We start from the raw sequence: 18468 nt of genomic DNA, 5'->3' as shown, positions 1-18468 counted from the left end.
CAGGTGTTTGCGGAGGCCACCTCCCTGTCTGCCATGCCTTTCATCTTCGCCAAGTTCGACGGGGTGCTCGGGATGGGTTACCCCAACGTGGCCATCGACGGGATCACCCCGGTGTTTGACGGCATCATGTCTCAGCATGTCCTCACGGCAGAAGTGTTCTCCATCTACTACAGCAGGTGGGTCCTCAAGGAAGAGGTGTTCTCCATCTGAAGAAGACCTTCAGACCATTCAGTCTGAATGGTCTGAAGGTCTTCTTAAGCCCAAATGAGTGCACTGGGCCCAGGTGCACCCAATTGGCCTAATGACCCAGACACCATGCTTTATTACAGAAAGTGTGTGTGAAATCCATTACCAAAATACTCATACATTCTGTCATTGTGTTACTTATGGTTGGAATTCTAGTGAAAATATATTACCTTTTTTGCTGGGGACCCCCTGGAGGACCCATACCCCGGACCCCACCTTGAGAACCACTGCCCTAAAGGCTCATTGGAATGGCATGTAAATATGACCTAAAGAGCCTTGATGAGAGGGCTTTCTTGTTTTCAGGGACCCAAAGCACTCTCCAGGTGGAGAGCTGGTGCTGGGAGGCACCGACCCAAACTACTACACTGGAGCCTTCAACTACGTGGACACCAAGGAGACGGGCAAATGGGACGTCACCATGAAAGGGTGAGAGATCTTCGCTTTGTAACTCGTCCATTAGTACTCAAAACCGGTCATGGTCTCAGAGACCACAGTTTGATGGTCTTGGTCTTGACTCAGTCTCGGACAAGCCGAATTAGGGATTTAATTTCAAGACCAGTCGTGTTGAGCCTTTCCGAAGGTCAGTGATATGGAATTGCAGTGTTTCATATCGAAAGATTGCTTTCTGTCATTGAGTACTAAAATTCATAAATAATTATTTATTTTGTTGTTAGCAGAGCAAATGTGTAAAGGTTAAAGGGATAGTTCACATTTTTCAAAGTCTAGCCCTATTTGCTACTTACAATGATGGTGTTGATTGGTAGAGATCTTTCTCAGCATCATCCATGATGTTCCTCACGCTCTGGAAAGTTGGGCAAAAATGAAGTCAAGGTCAATGGAGTCACGCTCCTGTACAGTATGTCCAAGCTGACTGAAGCTCACTCAAATTCCACCCGCAGTGAACACACAGACACAGACACACACACAGACACACACACACACACACACACACACACACACACACACACACGCACACACGCACGCACGCACGCACACGCACACACACAGTCACACAAAGTACATTTTAGTGACCCTCAGTCAGCTTGTACATACAGGAGCGACGTGACCCCAATGACCTTGCATTCATTTTTGCCCAACTTGCCCAGAGCTAATATGAGGAACAGGATGGATGGTGTTGAGAAGGAACTCTACCCATCAACCTCATCATTAGTAAGTAGCAAATAGGGCTAAAGACTTGTGAACTATCCCTTTAAGCCATCATTAGAATCATGGTTTTGAAAATGGCATTACTCGCAATGGTTCTGGTCTCGGTCTTGGTCTTGCTCCCCCTCAGTCTTGGTCTTGATTCGGTCTCGGTTTAGGTGGTCTCGACCACAACACTATCCTCCACACACACACACACACACACACACACACACACACACACACACACACACACACACACACACACACACACACACACACACACACACACACAGTCACACACACACACACACACACACACACACACACACACACACACACACACACACACACACACACACACACACACACACACACACACACACACACACACACACACACTCTGTCACTGATCTCCTTCCTCTCCTTCAGTGTGTCTGTGGGGGCACAGATGCTGTTCTGTCAAGAGGGCTGCACTGCTGTGATTGACACAGGCTCCTCCTATATAACAGGCCCCGCCTCCTCTGTGTCTGCACTGATGAAAACCATCGGAGCACAGCTGGACGAGAGTGGAGTAAGTCTTATTATGCAACATACTTTCCCTGAAACGACCACTTGTGTGTTGCTTAAAACGGTGGTTCTCAACGTGGGGTCCGGGGTCCGCCATTCGAGGTCCTTAAAAGGGGAATGATTTTTTTCACCCATTATAATTCCATCCATAAATAACACAATGGCAGAATGTATGACTATTTTGGTCATGGGTTTCATACACTTTCTGTAATAAAACATCAGAGGGGACCCTGCGACAAAATCTTATCAAATGTGGGCCAGTGATCTAATTTGTGTTAGTCTACTCTAGGGGACATGAAAAAGTTTGAGAAATACTGGGTTTAAAAAAAATCGAATGTGTTAAATACCTGTATCTGATATCACTGTTTCCCCCCCTCATCCTCTTCTTTAGTACAAAGTAAACTGTGACATTGTGAAGACTTTACCCAGTGTCACCTTTCACCTGGGTGGCCAGGAGTACGCACTCGACCAGGAGGACTATATCTTATGGGTAAGCAGCAGCGTGAATGAGTCGTTCCAATATTCATATCTTGATGTTATACTTGACTTGAGATTCAACGGAACCTGGTCATGTGTGTCTCCAGCAGTCACAGTTGGAAGGGGACCTCTGCACTGTCACCTTCAGAGGCTTGGATGTGCCGCCCCCTACAGGTCCCATTTGGATTTTGGGAGCCAACTTCATTGCCCGCTACTACACAGAGTTTGACCGTCACAGTAACCGGATAGGCTTCGCCACAGCAGTGTGACCGGAAGCTCCACCACGTCACACACGTCACTCTCTCTCTCCCCCCTTCTTTCTCTCTATCTCGCACTCTCTCTCTCTCTCTCCCTCCCCTTCTTTCTCTCTATCTCTCTATCTGTGTTTCTCCACACACTGCAGTCACTTGCTTTTCTCAACGCTCATGATCAAGCTAAGCCTATTTTTAATAACAGGGAAGAGTCAGTGCATAGGTGTGAAGTATGGGGAAAAGATGTTGAAGTATCAGAAAGACAATTTGAATCTGTTGCACTGAGTAACTTTTGAACTTTTTTTTGAATTTGGACTTTGTAAGCATTGACTATGATGCAGGTTTTCTCCATGTGTGGTTCTGCTGATACAATTTCATAGAGTACAGTTATTAAGAAATAATATTGTCATTATTTTCTTGTTAAAATAGCAGTCATATAATAATAATAATAATAATTCATTTATTTTATATAGCGCTTTTCAAAACCCAAAGACGCTTGACATGACATTGTGACATTTGTGACCTTTTCAATATCCAACTCTGTATTGACGTAACAAGAATAAACTTGTTTAATTGGATCATTCCTGACTGCAATAATGCACAGTCATTGTTTCCTTCTGCAGTGGTTTTCAAAGTGTGGGGGGGGGGGGCGCCAGGGGACAATAGGGGGGCCTAATTAATTAGTTAGTTAATTAAAAAATCTGGCTCCGTCAGGTCGGGTGCTCTTTACACTTCCTGAAAGTTTCAGCCCGATCGCACATAAAACGCCATAGCTGTGGCCGGCCAAAATTCTTGAAACAAACAAACAAACAAACAAACAGAGATTGCCCACATTGCCAAATGTAGATAGAAGATATATATTTTATAATGATATTCACTGTAGTATTAACAAATATAATTGAATCCTTTCCTTCAACATAAAAATCATATTTGCCCTGCCTATCTGTTTAATTGCCTGCCAGACAAAATGTTGTCACATTCATTGTCCCCCTGGTGTGGATAATAGTCTGGAACAATGTTTATAACAAAATATTGAATATGAAGAAAATTCATGAGAAAATATTTGAGATACAAGTGTAATGGTTAGGTTATTACATAAATAAAAGTAAGGAAATATCTTCTAAAGTTGTGTGGATGTGATTTGTGACATTTTCAATTGCATTGTCGGTGGGTTCTTAACCCATTGATACCTGATGCAGCATTTGCGTGTATATCCCTCATTTGTGTGTGTATCCCTTTAAGACCGTGAACCGCGTTAACGCAGTCTTAAAGGGATACACACACAAATGCTGCATCAGGTATCAATGGGCTAAAGACATCTTGCAATAGGGGGGCCGCCGCCAAAGGCTAATGCTCTTTGGGGGGCCTTGGCGTGTGAACCCCTGTCCTTCCGACACTTTCAAATACGTTTTGCTTTCTTTGTGAATATGAAAGTCAAGAACTGAATAGAAAACAGGTTTTTGAAGCATGACAGATGGTTCGTGACAACTATTTCACCCAGACATGTTTTAGATCTGGGCAAAGGATAAAACAATCACAGTTGTCTCACAGCTGCCAGTGGCTTTGCTTGCACAGTTAGAATGGCAGTGGATGGCTTGACTCATTATGAAGTGTGACTTGTTGTTCCCACTGCACGCTTCCACCAAAGCTATAACTATGTGTAACCCACATTAGTTTTACCACTTAAACTAACTTGCACTACACTACACTAACAACCTGAGCGTTCCCATTCTCACCAGTAGAGGTGCTATGCGCGCCGCAGCTTCTTTAGACGCCCATTCTTCTTCTCTCGCATTCCAAAGAACATTCCAGAATGCACTGAGACGCGCTGAATCTAACGTCACGCAGCTGAAAGAAATAACGTGGTGATATCCTCTATCTAAACTCCTAACTTTCTTTAAGTTGATCAGAAAGCATAATCCTTTGGATTTTTTGCCTTAAAGGAACACTCCGCCCATTTTCAACCAGCTTTGTATCATTAGAACATCAGTAGTATATCAGAAAACTGTAAACGGTTTTGAAGTATGTCATTTAATTTGACAGTTATTGAGTGTTAAAGTGTGGACCAGTGACATCACTGGTCCACACTAACTCAAATTAATAACTCATTAACTCAAATCAACTCTCAATAACTGTCAAACTATGCATCATTCATCTAGTTTGACAGTTATTGAGAGTTGATTTGAGTTAATGAGTTATTAATTTGAGTTAGTGTGGACCAGTGATGTCACTGGTCCACACTTTAACACTCAATAACTGTCAAATTAAATGACAGACTTCAAAACCGTTTACAGTTTTCAGATATACTACTGATGTTCTAATGATACAAAGCTGGTTGAAAATGGGCGGAGTGTTCCTTTAAGGACGATTCCTGACCCCACCAGCATTTTCTTTTTACTAGTGATTGATTCTCCGGTTGTTTTTTTTGATTGCCTTGAAAGACCAGAGCCATAGATGGCGAGCCAAATCCCAGCGAGCATCGTGGAGTGAAGTGTGGGCCAGCACTCGTGGAGGGTGTGACGTCCTGCTGCTTCTTTCTCCATCGTGTCCAGTGAAAGGGAGCAACTCAACTGTCCATCATCTGTTCTCACACTCAGCTAAGATCTTCTTCTTCCCCCCCCCCCTTTCCAAAAAACACAAAATCATACTACCCGGGTAGATGGACACTGACTAAAAAAAAAACACTGAACACTGACTGGAAACAAAGACAGACAAACTTTATATTTTCTTATTGGCCAAAGTTTATTTTGTTATTTACATGTTACCAGTGCACTTTACTTTATTCTAAGGGAAAATATGTTTACCTAAATATACTTACCTGAATACTTACCTTAGGAATACTTACCTGTTGGGAAAATAATAATCCTATGCACTGAAAATAATTCTATACCTTGAAGAGTTCTACATTTATTACATTTATTATGTAATAAACCTGTGTTTACATTTTTTCTTAAACCTTTGTCCTTGTTCATTCAATTTATCCTCCCTGAGCGTACCTAACGTTACCATTGCCAATAGATACAGCCTAATCAGAATTTGCATTTCTTGATATTATATTGTGCTATCCTAAGCTACAGTATAACGGCCCATAAGTGTTACATATGCATCAACACATCTTTACTGTTTCCTCATCTCACCATGTTCATTATGGGGTACATATCTATTTCATGTGTTTCATGCTCGGAGGAGCAAATAAATACCTGAAATAACGTCACAATTAAAGTGTCAAAAGAGATTTATGTTACATGTTATATGATTCTCTTGTCGGAGTTATATATTATATGCTTCTCTTGTTGGAGTTGACAGGTATATCGTGGTTGGAAAAGAGCCATATGCATTCCTTTTCTACGCAGAAAACCACAGTTTTGGAGATGATCCTTGAATCCCTTTGTGTCGGTGTAAAAGTAAAACTTATCTGGAAAAAGTCCTCCACAAGATGACCCTGCTGAGATAAAACAGGCCTCTTCAGAGCCATTCTAAGTTCGGCTCGACAAAGACGGCTATTTCTGCTTATTTAGCAGCTATGGAGAGATAACGAAACAATAAACGCACTCATATTTATCAGATGCGCCTGTCAGATTTTTTCCTTGCTTTTCTTTTTGGTATTCAGGAAAGTCCTTCCATGCCACCATGAGGGGACAGTGAGGGTGTCCAAGGACGTCTAGCCGTTTCCTCGCTCTCACATCCATGAATTGTCTGGTTTAGATTTTATCTGGGGACAGTGTGCAACGAGACGGGCGTGAAGATGGATTTATTGTCATTTTTTATCAACAGTACATTTAAAGCCATGAGAAAACATTCCCCACTTTATGAGTCAGCAAAACGACCCATCCTGAAATCCTGCCCAAGCAACAACTCGAACGCATCCCAAAGTCAGAGGAAGATTTCTCGGATGCAAAATTCACAACATTTCTGGTAGTTTTGTTATATAGCCGAGTTATATATTGGTGAAGGTGAATTGAGAATGAAGTGACTTTCCAGAAGTTGCATGACTCCTTCTTTGACTTTTATTGTCCTGTGTTGGTGATCATGCCATTGACTTAAAGGTTTGCGCTTGTTTATGTTATATTTGGCATTGTTGAAAATTGAGTAGGCTATTACTGGACAGACATTTCAACACCTGGAACAGTATCCATCCAACATTATCTTAATTTTTGCACCTTAAATGACATTGACCACCAGAGTTGGATATAGCAACGATGATCAAAGAGAACCGATGTCGTTGGTTTACACTTGTAACAATTTCACAGTCCAAAAGAAACCAGTGTAGCAGACCCCATGAAACGACATCAAAGTATGAAAGAATTAGAGTAAACTACAATCGAGCTGTTTAAAAAAAAGAAGACAGTTGCACACATTCAATAAAATCGAAGCCAAGTCATTTTGCAATAGTGCATGACTTCAGTATTGAATTGATGTATTTCCTGTGTAGTCCCAGGACTCAGGCCAACTGGTGTTCTCTTTGTTGGGAGTCCATCAATTCTTGGAGACGTGACTTGTGCAGCTCTCTGTTGGAGTCTAGTTGGAGTGTGCTGATCTATTACCAGAAGAATTCCCCCATTGAAAAGCACTTTCATTTCCTTCCATGTCATTTCTACATTTCCAGCACTTCAGGAGAAGATGAATGAGAAAGACCCACCGCATTCAGAGCCCATTTTGAAGCCTGTCTTTTTCAGGTCAGTTCAGGTCTTACAGCGGTACACACCCACCGTACTGAACTACACTTTCTTGGGTGCTGCATTACAGCAGTAAAAAAATACAAAATCCAAGATTCCATAAGCAGTGTGGAATCTTCACCTGCCTTGAACAACCATGCTAGAACGCACCTTACTAGTACCAACTGCAAGTGCCCACATTTTTCCTGTTTTCCAAGTTTTCCAATCTCCCAGGTCCACATTTCCCAGGAAAGTTGAAGAGAAAACATTAAATCTAAAAACCCATGAGTCAATTTGTCGCTGCGATACGTTCTCATTCCGACGGTGTAAAATACCACCGCATGTCACACACCTCGTTAACGCGCACGGTACCCTTGTGCGTAATATGAGATCCACACAGACAAGCACAAGCACCTGGCCGGGGTCGAGGCAAAGGTCAAGTGATGGCTTGGGGTTGGGGTGAGGCACAGGGGGGGTGAGGGGGGTTGGGTTTAAGCACTGGGGAAGGATCTCCAGCGGGGAGGTTGGGGTGACGCACAGGGGGGGTGAGGGGGTTGGGTTTAAGCACTGGGGAAGGATCTCCAGGGGGGAGGTTGGGGTGATGCACAGGGGGGGTGAGGGGGTTGGGTTTAAGCACTGGGGAAGGCTCTCCAGCGGGGAGGTTGGGGTGACGCACAGGGGGGGTGAGGGGGTTGGGTTTAAGCACTGGGGAAGGATCTCCAGGGGGGAGGTTGGGGTGACGCACAGCGGGGTGAGGGGGTTGGGTTTAAGCACTGGGGATGGGTCTCCAGGGGGGAGGTTGGGGTGAGGTACAGGGGGGTGAGGGGGTTGGGTTTAAGCACTGGGGAAGGGTCTCCAGGGGGGAGGTTGGGGTGACGCACAGCGGGGTGAGGGGGTTGGGTTTAAGCACTGGGGAAGGGTCTCCAGGGGGGAGGTTGGGGTGACGCACAGCGGGGTGAGGGGGTTGGGTTTAAGCACTGGGGAAGGGTCTCCAGGGGGGAGGTTGGGGTGATGCACAGGGGGGGTGAGGGGGTTGGGTTTAAGCACTGGGGATGGGTCTCCAGGGGGGAGGTTGGGGTGAGGCACAGGGGGGTGAGGGGGTTGGGTTTAAACACTGGGGAAGGGTCTCCAGGGGGGAGGTTGGGGTGACGCACAGGGGGGTGAGGGGGGTTGGGTTTAGGCACTGGTAGCCACTTGGTTGGGGGTTAGGGTTTGGATATGGTGGGGGCTCCAGGGGAAGGTTTAGTGTTAGGGTCTCCAGGGGAAGACCCCAGGGTCTCCAGGGGCTCTTCATACCGCCCTTTCGCCTAGGGGAAGACTCCAAAGGGGATCAGGGTCCCCTTTCGGGGAAGGGGGTATTTGACTCCCGACCCCCTGTGGGGGTCTTCCCCCTAGGCGAAGGGGGCAGTATTTTATGCCGTCGGAGTGAGAACGGACTGCACATCTGCCGAGTCTGGTACTTTATATCTCGTCAAGCACACGAGAGAGGTGGGAGGTATTTAGAGACAGTCTATGACCCGAGGCAGTCAGTCTCCGTTTTGAACTCACTCTGTGCAGGAGAGGAGCACACCAGGCTGATGAGAGGAGGAGCAGCAACAACACATGGAGAAGATCGTCACATTGACTTAATGGCAAAATTCCTTTCTGTGGACTGAAACTGAATGCAAGGACAGGATCACTTTGATTCAATGTGTGTGACAGAGGAGTCTGGTGTTCTCCATTGTCAAACGCATACCAGATGACCCCCCTTGTGCAAACCCTGATTCAGAGCACAGTTAAGGTAGGTAGGACCTTTTTTCAATCAGTGCAATATAATAGATCTGTTAGTCTGTGTACGTGTATAAGGTGCAGGTTTGTCGCCGTGTTGTCGCTGAACTACATAGAGACATCACAGGCAGCATGGAGAAAACAAAATCATGTCATATATGTCATGTCATATATGTGACTTTTGTATGATGTGCCTCTTTATTTTAGTTAATATGAGATTACATTGAATTTGAATCCTGTTTCTTGATACAGTGGAATCCGCTTATAGTGATCAACCGCTTTGTCGCGTGTTGTCGCTGAACTACATAGAGACATCACAGGCAGCATGGAGAAAACAAAATCATGACATATATGTCATGTCATATATGTGACTTTTGTATGATGTGCCTCTTTATTTTAGTTAATATGAGATTACATTGAATTTGAATCCTGTTTCTTGATACAGTGGAATCCGCTTATAGTGATCAACCGCTTATAGTGATCAACCGCTTATAGTGATCAAAAAGCTTGGTCCGGAATCATTCCTATACACATGCTATTTAAATAATTTGCTTATAGTGATGATCAATACTGCGCTTACAGTGATCATTTTGGGCCTTGCCCCACCTGAAAACAATGGGGAAAAAATGTTTAAACTACAGTAATTTGATAATTTTTTACTTATAAACTGCCAAAAATGAGCCAACGAGATACAGCAGCGATACTGGCTGCATGTCTGTCTGTATATATGGAGAGATTGTGGCATCTCTGCCTTTGGAGGGATGGCAGCGTCTCTGTCTACGCGAGACTGCTGTGATAGATAGTTTTATCTCTGTGTCGTGCACCATTTTCGTGGTGATTCGTTCAGATTCGTGGTGCCCAGCCCATATGGGCTTACAAGACACAAATCAAATCATTCAAGTTCAACAATACAAACAAATTAACAAGCAAGTTACAAAAGGTTCAACCAAACATAAACAAGACAAGACAGAGTCATATATATGTATATATATATATATATATATATATATATATATATATATATATATATATATATATATATATATATATATATATATGTATTCAGATAAACAACTTCTCCATTCTGAGTTTCCAAGCTCTCCTAATAAACCTGGACAAGCTGAAGACTTCGAGAATCTCTGAATAGCCATTCCAATTTAGCATCATCTCCTGACCAGAATAGTTCAGGTTTCTTATTTTGCATAACTGAAATAGAGGCAGTCTTGGTTCCTCGTATAGCAAACAATGAAACAAAATGAAATTCATCTTCCACAACACCTAATTCACATACAGTACAAAGTCTATCCTCCTCAGCAATAGAATTGAACCTGCCCACCTCAATAGCCAGAGGGAGGGTAGTGGGTACCCGTTCTCAACTGGGCACTTAGAGATCTTCTGGATCTATGCAGGGATAAAATAAGTTAACATAACATAAGGTTCTAGAGTAATCATATTTTTAATTTGAACATATCTTCTGAGTTTTGGTTTGAGCCAGATGTCATTAGCCCATTTTTCTTTATAGTCAAGAAATAGCCTATGTTTAACATAGCGAACACTACAACGTAAACTGTTTCTGAAAATAAATTGCTGGTCAGCTTCCCTGAAAGCATCATTCATATCATTACACCATGGATAGTTATGTGTTTTATCCCAGTTAAAAGCTTGTTTTGCAACTCTACTCTCTGGCATATTAGATAGACGGTTCCACAATATGAGCTCTCGTTTAAAAAACTATTAAAGACCCACCTGTTTAGACAGGCCTTTTAGTCATTCCTAGCCATTGTTTTTACCTGTTCATGCTCTGTGTATGTTCTTATGTTTTTGCCTTTTTCTTGTACTATTCCTGCACTTATATTTCTGTGTTGCTATTTTAATGTGTAAAGCACTCTGTGCATTCGTGCTGGGAAGGGTGCTATATAAATAAAATTGTACTTACTTACTTACTTACAATCTCAGCATTTCACTTTTTTGTTTGATCAAACAAGGCTCCCAACCCATGTCCCCTTGAAAAGGCAACACAGGTGCAAATGTCTGCATGCCCAGAAAACATGGGATTGCACTAGTGTTGTAAATGCCCCCATTTCTTTTAGACAGCGGGGGCAAAAGTTTCCCCCCAAACGTTGTAATTTCCTGCAGTGTCTGGAAGGACAAGTATGCTTTTGTGGATTTCAAAGAATTGCCTTTTGTGTTTCTTAATACATGTCAGAAGTCGGCCAGGCGACAATTCAACATTTTGTTGGCATCTATATTTGTCTGTATTTGAAAACCAATAAGAAAAGCAGCATCGAACTCCCAGGTCAATTGAGTTGTTTTTAGTTGTATTTCAGGCACATTTTTCCAGACACTGCAGACATTTTGCCTGGCCGTGGCATGAGAGAAACATGCATTTTTTTGACATTTTAATCCCTGAGCACAGTGTGCGTTCCCATGATTTTCCCATTATCTCCATCACTAACAGCAGCGTGTCAGTAGTTGATGCTGTGATGGCAGTGATACAGACATATGGTTAAGAATGCATGCCTCATCTAGGGGTGTCAAAAATAATCGATTATAAGATGCATCGCGATGCGGACGTGCACGATTCTGCATCGATTCACAAATGTCAAAAATCGATTATTATATATATATATATATATATATATATATATATATATATATATATATATATATATATACATATATACAGTATGTATATATATATATGTATATATAACATTTTTATAATACATATATATGTATGTATATATATATATATATATATATATATATATATATATATATATACATATATATGTATATATATATATATATATATATATATATATAGTATATATATATAGTAAGTACATGCAGTTGTTTATTTGGATCATAATACAATGCAATTCCAAATGCACTTTTATTTTAAAAGTAGCCACACAGTGAGAAAAAAGAAAGTGAGAAAAAATAAATCATGGATTGGGGGAAAAAGTGATGCATCGATTTAAGATGCATCGAGATGGATCGATAATCGTAATCGAATCGAATCGTAGCCCTCTGAATCGTAATCGAATCGAATCGTGAGGCCAGTGAAGATTCACAGCCCTAGCGTCATCCCCCCTTTTTTTTCCCAGGTAATTTTTTCCAGACACTGCAGACATTTTGCCTGGCCGTGGCGTGAGAGAAACACGCATTTTACACACGTTTCAATCCCCGAGCACAGGGTGTGTTCCCATTTATCTGCCATTATCTCCATCACTAACAGCAGCGTGTCAATAGTTGATGCTGTGATAGCTGCTGTGACATCCTGTGACATAGGCTAATCTACTGTATAGAATGCATTGCATCATCATCGTCCACATCACCCCTCGGCTGTGTGGGTTATCTCATCTGGAGCTCATTTGACTTATGGTAGCAAGTAAGTGTCTGAGACTCCACACTTGAGGTGTTTTGCTCTCCAGCAGGGCAGGTCAAAGACATGAATGAATGATGTTAGCGAACCTGATGAAGCACCTTGTGAAACGCGTTGTTCGCCTTGTTTCCTGTTTTTGATGTAGCCTAAAAGTTAATAAAGTGTCTATTTTCTTACCCTGCTGTGCGCTGGAGAACTTCTTTTTTCCTCACATGAATGATAGTGTTAATACTCCTGTCAGCAGTGTTGGGGAGTCGTAAACTACATGTAGTTGAACTATGTAGTTAAACTCCATTTTTCAGTAGCTTGCTGGTAGTTCAACTAGATTTGTATTCGCGTAGTAGTGAGTCAAGTAGTTAAACTACTTTTTGGTCATTTTTGTGTACAAACTACAATTTTGGGCAATAAAATGAAAGGAATATTTTTGATTTGATTTGACCATTACTGTTGAAGCAGAACCTGCTTTGACAGGACTGCCCCTTTTTCTTTCGTCCCGATCGCTTTGAAGGCAGCATAGACCGTGAAGGCAGCCAGGATCCCACTAACGTTACTGTACTTCTTGACAAGATACACAGCCTACTGCGCTGCCTCCGATTGGCATGTCAGCTGAGAGTGTCGAGTTCATGAAGATAACGTATGATTGCGTCGGTTGCAGGTAGAGTGTCTGTGTGTGCTTATGTTCCTGAGCTTCCCTCTGACGATGGCTGAGGTCCCTGGTCCATGCAGACACTCCATCACTAGGGAGCACCTGCTGACAGTCAGGCACCTGGTGAGTGGAGGAAACCCACATAAGTGACATGTCGTCTGTCCATGTCCAATCACATCCTCCGTATGGTCACTCACACACACTCAACTATTGTATGATTGGAGTTTTTGTCTAAAGGTCTGTTTTGCTTTTAGACAGCGTAGCTGTGCTTGCATTCTTTCCATTAGACTCCACTGATTGTTTCACCATGTTAAATCAGTCCAACCTGAAACCTCCTGTTGTTTTTACAGATGGATAACCAGTTGAGGAGTGGGTGTTCAATAACCTTCACATTCATAGAACGGAGAAGTTTGGTACGTTTTTTTTTTTTTTTTTTTTACTTTATGTGATTGTTTCGCTGTGAATTCTTTGACTGAATCAGACTTTCCATTTGCTGTGCCATTGTTTTATTTGCTGTTCTTTTTCTTTTTATGACCTCCTTGGTTGATCTCCCACAGAGCAAATGTTGCTTTGTAAAAGCTGCTTTACCTTGGATCCTGGAGCTGCTCACCACCCACTTCAAATACACACGGGGTTCAGTCAACGACGGCTATGTTCAGTCTGTGAGGGGACTCATCCTCAACATCTACTCTCAGAAATGTGTGCCTCAGATTAACGAGGAGGTCGAGGTACGTGTGTGTTTCAGAAAGACCATTCAGAGGATGTTTAAGCTGTTTGTTGTTGTTTTCTTTACTGAGGATTGAAGGATTTTATAATTATAAAACATAGCAAACGCAAACTCCAGCCCACGGCTCAATGGTGTGGCCATTCAGCTTTATGGCACCACACCGCTCCCACCACCCACAATCACATTGCCACTCCCCCTATACCCACCCCTCTTCCTATCCCTAGCTACAGCCCCTATTCCCGACCCTAGCATCACTACACATCTGTGAGTGAGCGAGTGAGCGAGTGAGTGTCCTGACTTTGCCATCTTATGACCCCAGCGGGGTATACGGGCCCAGCGCCGTGGGAAAAAAAGACATAGTTATTTGAAAAAACAACATAAAGAGATAAATCAAGAAAACTACTACAATAGTGTGAATACATTCCAAGTTATGATAAAATGTAAAAATGTTTCTCGGAATCTGCCTCAGGACAAGCCAGAGAATTTTGAGATGCCCTTCACAGGGTCTCCTACAGAGGCACTGCAGAGGGCTTTGGAGGTGCTGTCTGCATACTGGGAGCTGGTGACCACCAGTGACACGCCAGTGGACTGGAGATGCCAGAGGGAATACACGGAGGCCTTCGGGTCCACCACAGAGCTTTACCCCTCCACACGGCACTTAACGACAGGTGGGAGCTTTTTATTCTTCGAGCTCTGTCATGAATTACGTTCGTTTCTGGAGCTACTGTGAACATGGATCACATGTCTCTTCCGCAGACACAGCTGGCAGGAAGGCGATGATAGCTCCTCAGAGAGGTCCGCCGGAAAGTATGTACAAGCTTGGCTTCATCATCACTTCCATCTGTGGAGGACTGCTGTTCATATTGACTCTCTACTGTCTCTTCACACAACAGGTACCAGTGACATCATAAGTCATCATGCATTCCCGTCAATAAAGTAATGGCTGTACTCTGTCATGCACCCCACCCTCACTGGTAAATGCTGAGTATCAGCCAAACCAGGAAGTTATGGTGAAAAGCAGAAATAGCATACATGTACATTGCAGCAGGGCCTGCACAAGCGCTTGAGTGCACAAAAGTGTGTGTTGGATTGGAAGGTTAAACTTTTTTTTTTTTTGGATGTATGTGATTTTGATATGTCAGCTGTATGACTTAGAGTATCATGCAAGATTGTTATTCTAGTTAGTCATTGAATGTTTTTTTTTTTTTTTTTTGCTGATTGTTTTCAGTTGTGAAAAACTGACCGCTTTGAGAAATACTTTTCTCCCCCAAAACAGAAAACCCATATGCCTCACAGATCATGGTCATATATGAGCTCAAGGTAAGGGCACATTGTAATAAGAATTTAAAAAAATTACAATTTTGTACTGTTTATTTTAGAATTCCTCCTAATACATACCTTTGTTTCTGGATGAAGCAGAGACCTGCAGGACATAGAGACAGAGGCACAATAACGTGAGTATCTGCCTGGCCCAGTTTGTCTGGCCAAACAATAACAGATAGACAGACAGCGAAGCATGGACGCAGGGTGTCAGCCACAGGGCATCTGGAGCTGGGAGGGGTTCAGTGCCTTGCTCAAGGACACTTCAGCAGGACAGATGCTTGTGTCGGCCTGAATGCTCATTTGTCCACATATTGTATGTATTTTTTCCATTTTTCTTTCTCTCCCTAAAGGCAGTGAAGAGCACATCGCTGCAGCGGTAGATGTGAAGCTGGACATTTGACCCATCGTGCACAAGTTTTCATATCAATATCATGTGTGCAATGTATCACGCTCACCTATTTAATCTGACGCTTGGCTTTGCATGAGAGCAAAGCAGATCTTATTATTTGGAAATATTCATGTGTTATCTTGTATATTATGTTTATGTTATATCTATTGCAGATCTCTTTTCAAGTTTGTTTAAAAAAAAAAAAGTTTTATTTTTTACACCAGCTATGTCTATGTGGAATGATGTGTCTCCATCTTTGCTGTTACATAACATTGTTGTTACATTGTTTAATGTTGTTTGGCAAACATTTCCACGCAAGTTATTTATTACTTTGACTCGATTCAGTCACATTACTGATAATAAAACTAAAGTGTCCATATTATGTCCAGATCCATCCATTAAAAATTACTTCAAAAGAACCACAGCAGGTAATGGCCTCATTAAGGGCATATAGGTTTACAGCCAACATCTTGTATTACTTAACTTGCTGCTGCTAGTCACCCTCATTATCAGCCTACATTGCTTATCAATACATTTGATTTATTTTTATTTTATTGATTTATTCATATTTCGTTTTTAATCGTTTTACATCTGCGGGACATTTTCGTTGGCTGTGAACTGTTGTTAACGGTTAAGAGTTGGAGAAAGGATCCCGATAGCTGTGCATTTAAAGGTCCCATATGATGCACTTCTTTTAGCTGTTTAAAACATTTCTCAGTGGTTTTTAAAATAAGGTTAGGAAATCTGTTGCAAAAAAAACCACAAATTCAAGCTCTGAGGGGCCTCTCCATCCTCTCCGTTTCTCCCCTCATTACTGTGTAATGAGGCACTGCTCTGATTGGCCACCTGACGGGCTGGGTGGGTTGAGGGGGTCAGGTGCAGACTGCAGATGCGGGAAAGACTCCAAACTGAAGAAAACTGTGTGACAGAAGAACATTGGAAACCAATGAGCAAATATGAAAATTGCTCCCGTTGTGAGATCACAATGGGAGCCAAACCAAAACGGCTTGTAGAAGCACATGTTTTCCCAGAAAGGAAACTAGATGTAGAGGAAATCGCTTTTCACATTCTGTGGGTTGTTAGATTGAAGGATGAATAAAGTATATAATAATATATAACGGGCAAGGAAAAAGCTGTTTTTCATCATATGGGACCTTACAGCAGCTTCACAAGAAAAATGTTGATTGATATTTAATTATTACTGCCTAGTGAGCTCGAGAGAAATAAGAGGATAATGCTATAGTCTTGTTAGGCAGTGCCCATTTTTTCTCATGTTATTTGGACTTTCACTCAACTCACTAATGCTTTCTGAGTGCTGCTGAGTATTATTGCGTAAAGTCTGGTCTTTTGAAAAGAATCAAACAATTTCCCGCAAAGTCAGACAACACTCACATGTGTCTCAGAGAGGATCACAGCAATCATTCCCTGGTGAGAGATTAGATTAGTATCCCACATCTGATCATGTGCATGTGTGCTGGCCTCTATTCTCTTCTTGAAGGATCTGTATAGGAAGGAAGCAAAACACACACACACACACACACACACACACACACACACACACACACACACACACACACACACACACACACACACACACACACACACACACACACACACACACACACACACACACACACACACACACACACACACACACACACACATGCATTCCTCCTCGCCCCACTTCTGCCCAACCTTGTGCAATGTCCAGTCTAGCCCTGATGAGTGTGCACACCATCATTACAAGAGCAATAAGCCATCCATCATCCAAAGAAATTGCTCTATTACAACAGAAGGAAAGTATTTCTATAATTCAATTTATTGCGTCTCTGCTGAGGATTAAAGGCAGCTGTGGAAGCCTTTGTAAAGCAAGCCTTTGTCTTCAAAGGTATTTAGCGAAAAAATGTTTGCCAAAGTTTTTGCCTGTTAAGAGTTGGCGTGTCCCCCTCTCTCTCTTCCCTACTAACAAGATTCAAGACAACTATATTAATCGCTAAAAGGGGAATTGCATATGACAGCTCACAGCAACACCTGTATACTCACAAAGTCACAATACATGGGGTGACTTGAGGTATTATGGGACACTTTTTGACTTTTCGCCTTGTGGAAGCCATGAATTTAAAGAATAGCCCAACACATGATATGTTGTGATGATATGCTCTGTTATAGTCAAGATGTTACCTAACCATCTGAGGTGGAATGAAGGTTACATTATATTCCAACGAGGCGTGGCATCCTCTTTTGTGTGAACTGACCCAAAACCCCTTTTTTCTGTAACGTTTCGTATTATGGGACAAAATGTTTGGTATTATGGGACAGATGCCTTATGATGGATTTAGGCTAGTGTAAGCATTTACTGCACAATTTAATTCATACTTTGATATAATCTGACATGCACATCTTACTTTTCCTATTCATCTTTATAAATTAAGACTCCATGTTCATTTAAGCTGTTTTATTTCATGTTTAAAACTCTGTAAACAATTCAAACAACAATCGGCCTTCCCTCACTGTCACAACAACCCCCTTAGTTGTTGAGTTAACGGTAGGTTAGGTTTAGGATGATTAAATTGAGGGTTGGGGTTAGGATGATTAAGTTGAGGGTTGGGGTTAGGGTTAGGATGATTAAATTGAGGGTTGGGGTTAGGGTTAGGATGATTAAATTGAAGGTCGGGCTGGGATGATTATGTTTAGGGTTGGGGTTAGGGTTAGGATGATTAAGTTGAGTCTATTAACCAATTGAACTGGTCAGTTTTTTTGCCTGCCTATTTGTTGGTAACCACTAATCTATTCTAGAGAATAAACAATAGTTCTCTAGACCAGTGGTTCTCAAATTCTTTCACATGAGGGACCCCTAAACTGACAGAAATTAGACCACGGACCCCCA

The 18468-nt window shown here is 42.2% G+C and overlaps 2 protein-coding genes across 2 annotated transcripts in view; both read left to right on the top strand.

Moving 5' to 3' along the window:
- The window catches only part of ren (renin), a gene marked incomplete at both ends in the record, with an annotated part of 6264 nt that extends 3559 nt beyond the window's left edge, over positions 1-2705 (top strand). Inside the window, 5 exons of the mRNA XM_083642413.1 lie at positions 1-176; positions 550-672; positions 1822-1963; positions 2351-2449; positions 2544-2705. The exon at positions 1-176 is cut by the window's left edge and continues 21 nt beyond it. Coding sequence (XP_083498539.1) covers positions 1-176; positions 550-672; positions 1822-1963; positions 2351-2449; positions 2544-2705 — 702 coding nt within the window. The remainder of the gene's footprint in view (positions 177-549; positions 673-1821; positions 1964-2350; positions 2450-2543) is intronic.
- A 6287-nt stretch (positions 2706-8992) lies between these two features.
- On the top strand, positions 8993-15793 carry LOC310781794 (macrophage colony-stimulating factor 1-like). The gene is made up of 9 exons (XM_083642422.1): positions 8993-9126; positions 13157-13266; positions 13494-13556; positions 13701-13871; positions 14340-14538; positions 14627-14763; positions 15147-15190; positions 15290-15324; positions 15544-15793. The coding sequence occupies exons 1-8, from the start codon at positions 9081-9083 to the stop codon at positions 15321-15323; spliced, it is 804 nt and encodes a 267-aa protein (XP_083498548.1). The 5' UTR covers positions 8993-9080; the 3' UTR covers position 15324; positions 15544-15793.
- The last annotated feature ends 2675 nt before the right edge of the window (positions 15794-18468 follow it).

Source organism: Poromitra crassiceps (assembly GCF_964638095.1).
Source record: "Poromitra crassiceps genome assembly, chromosome: 8".
Classification (NCBI taxonomy): domain Eukaryota; kingdom Metazoa; phylum Chordata; class Actinopteri; order Beryciformes; family Melamphaidae; genus Poromitra; species Poromitra crassiceps.
Note: the sequence above shows the minus strand (reverse complement) of the source record. Positions and strands in the feature narration are given on the sequence as shown.

Excerpts from the sequence above, each read along its gene's own strand:
- LOC310781794 (XM_083642422.1), top strand. The coding sequence starts at position 9,081 with ATGACCCCCCTTGTGCAAACCCTGATTCAGAGCACAGTTAAGGTAG. Across the intron at positions 9,127-13,156 it reads TCAGAGCACAGTTAAGGTAG|AGTGTCTGTGTGTGCTTATG; the intron begins GTAGGACCTTTT and ends GGTTGCAGGTAG. Across the intron at positions 14,764-15,146 it reads ACTGTCTCTTCACACAACAG|AAAACCCATATGCCTCACAG; the intron begins GTACCAGTGACA and ends CCCCCAAAACAG.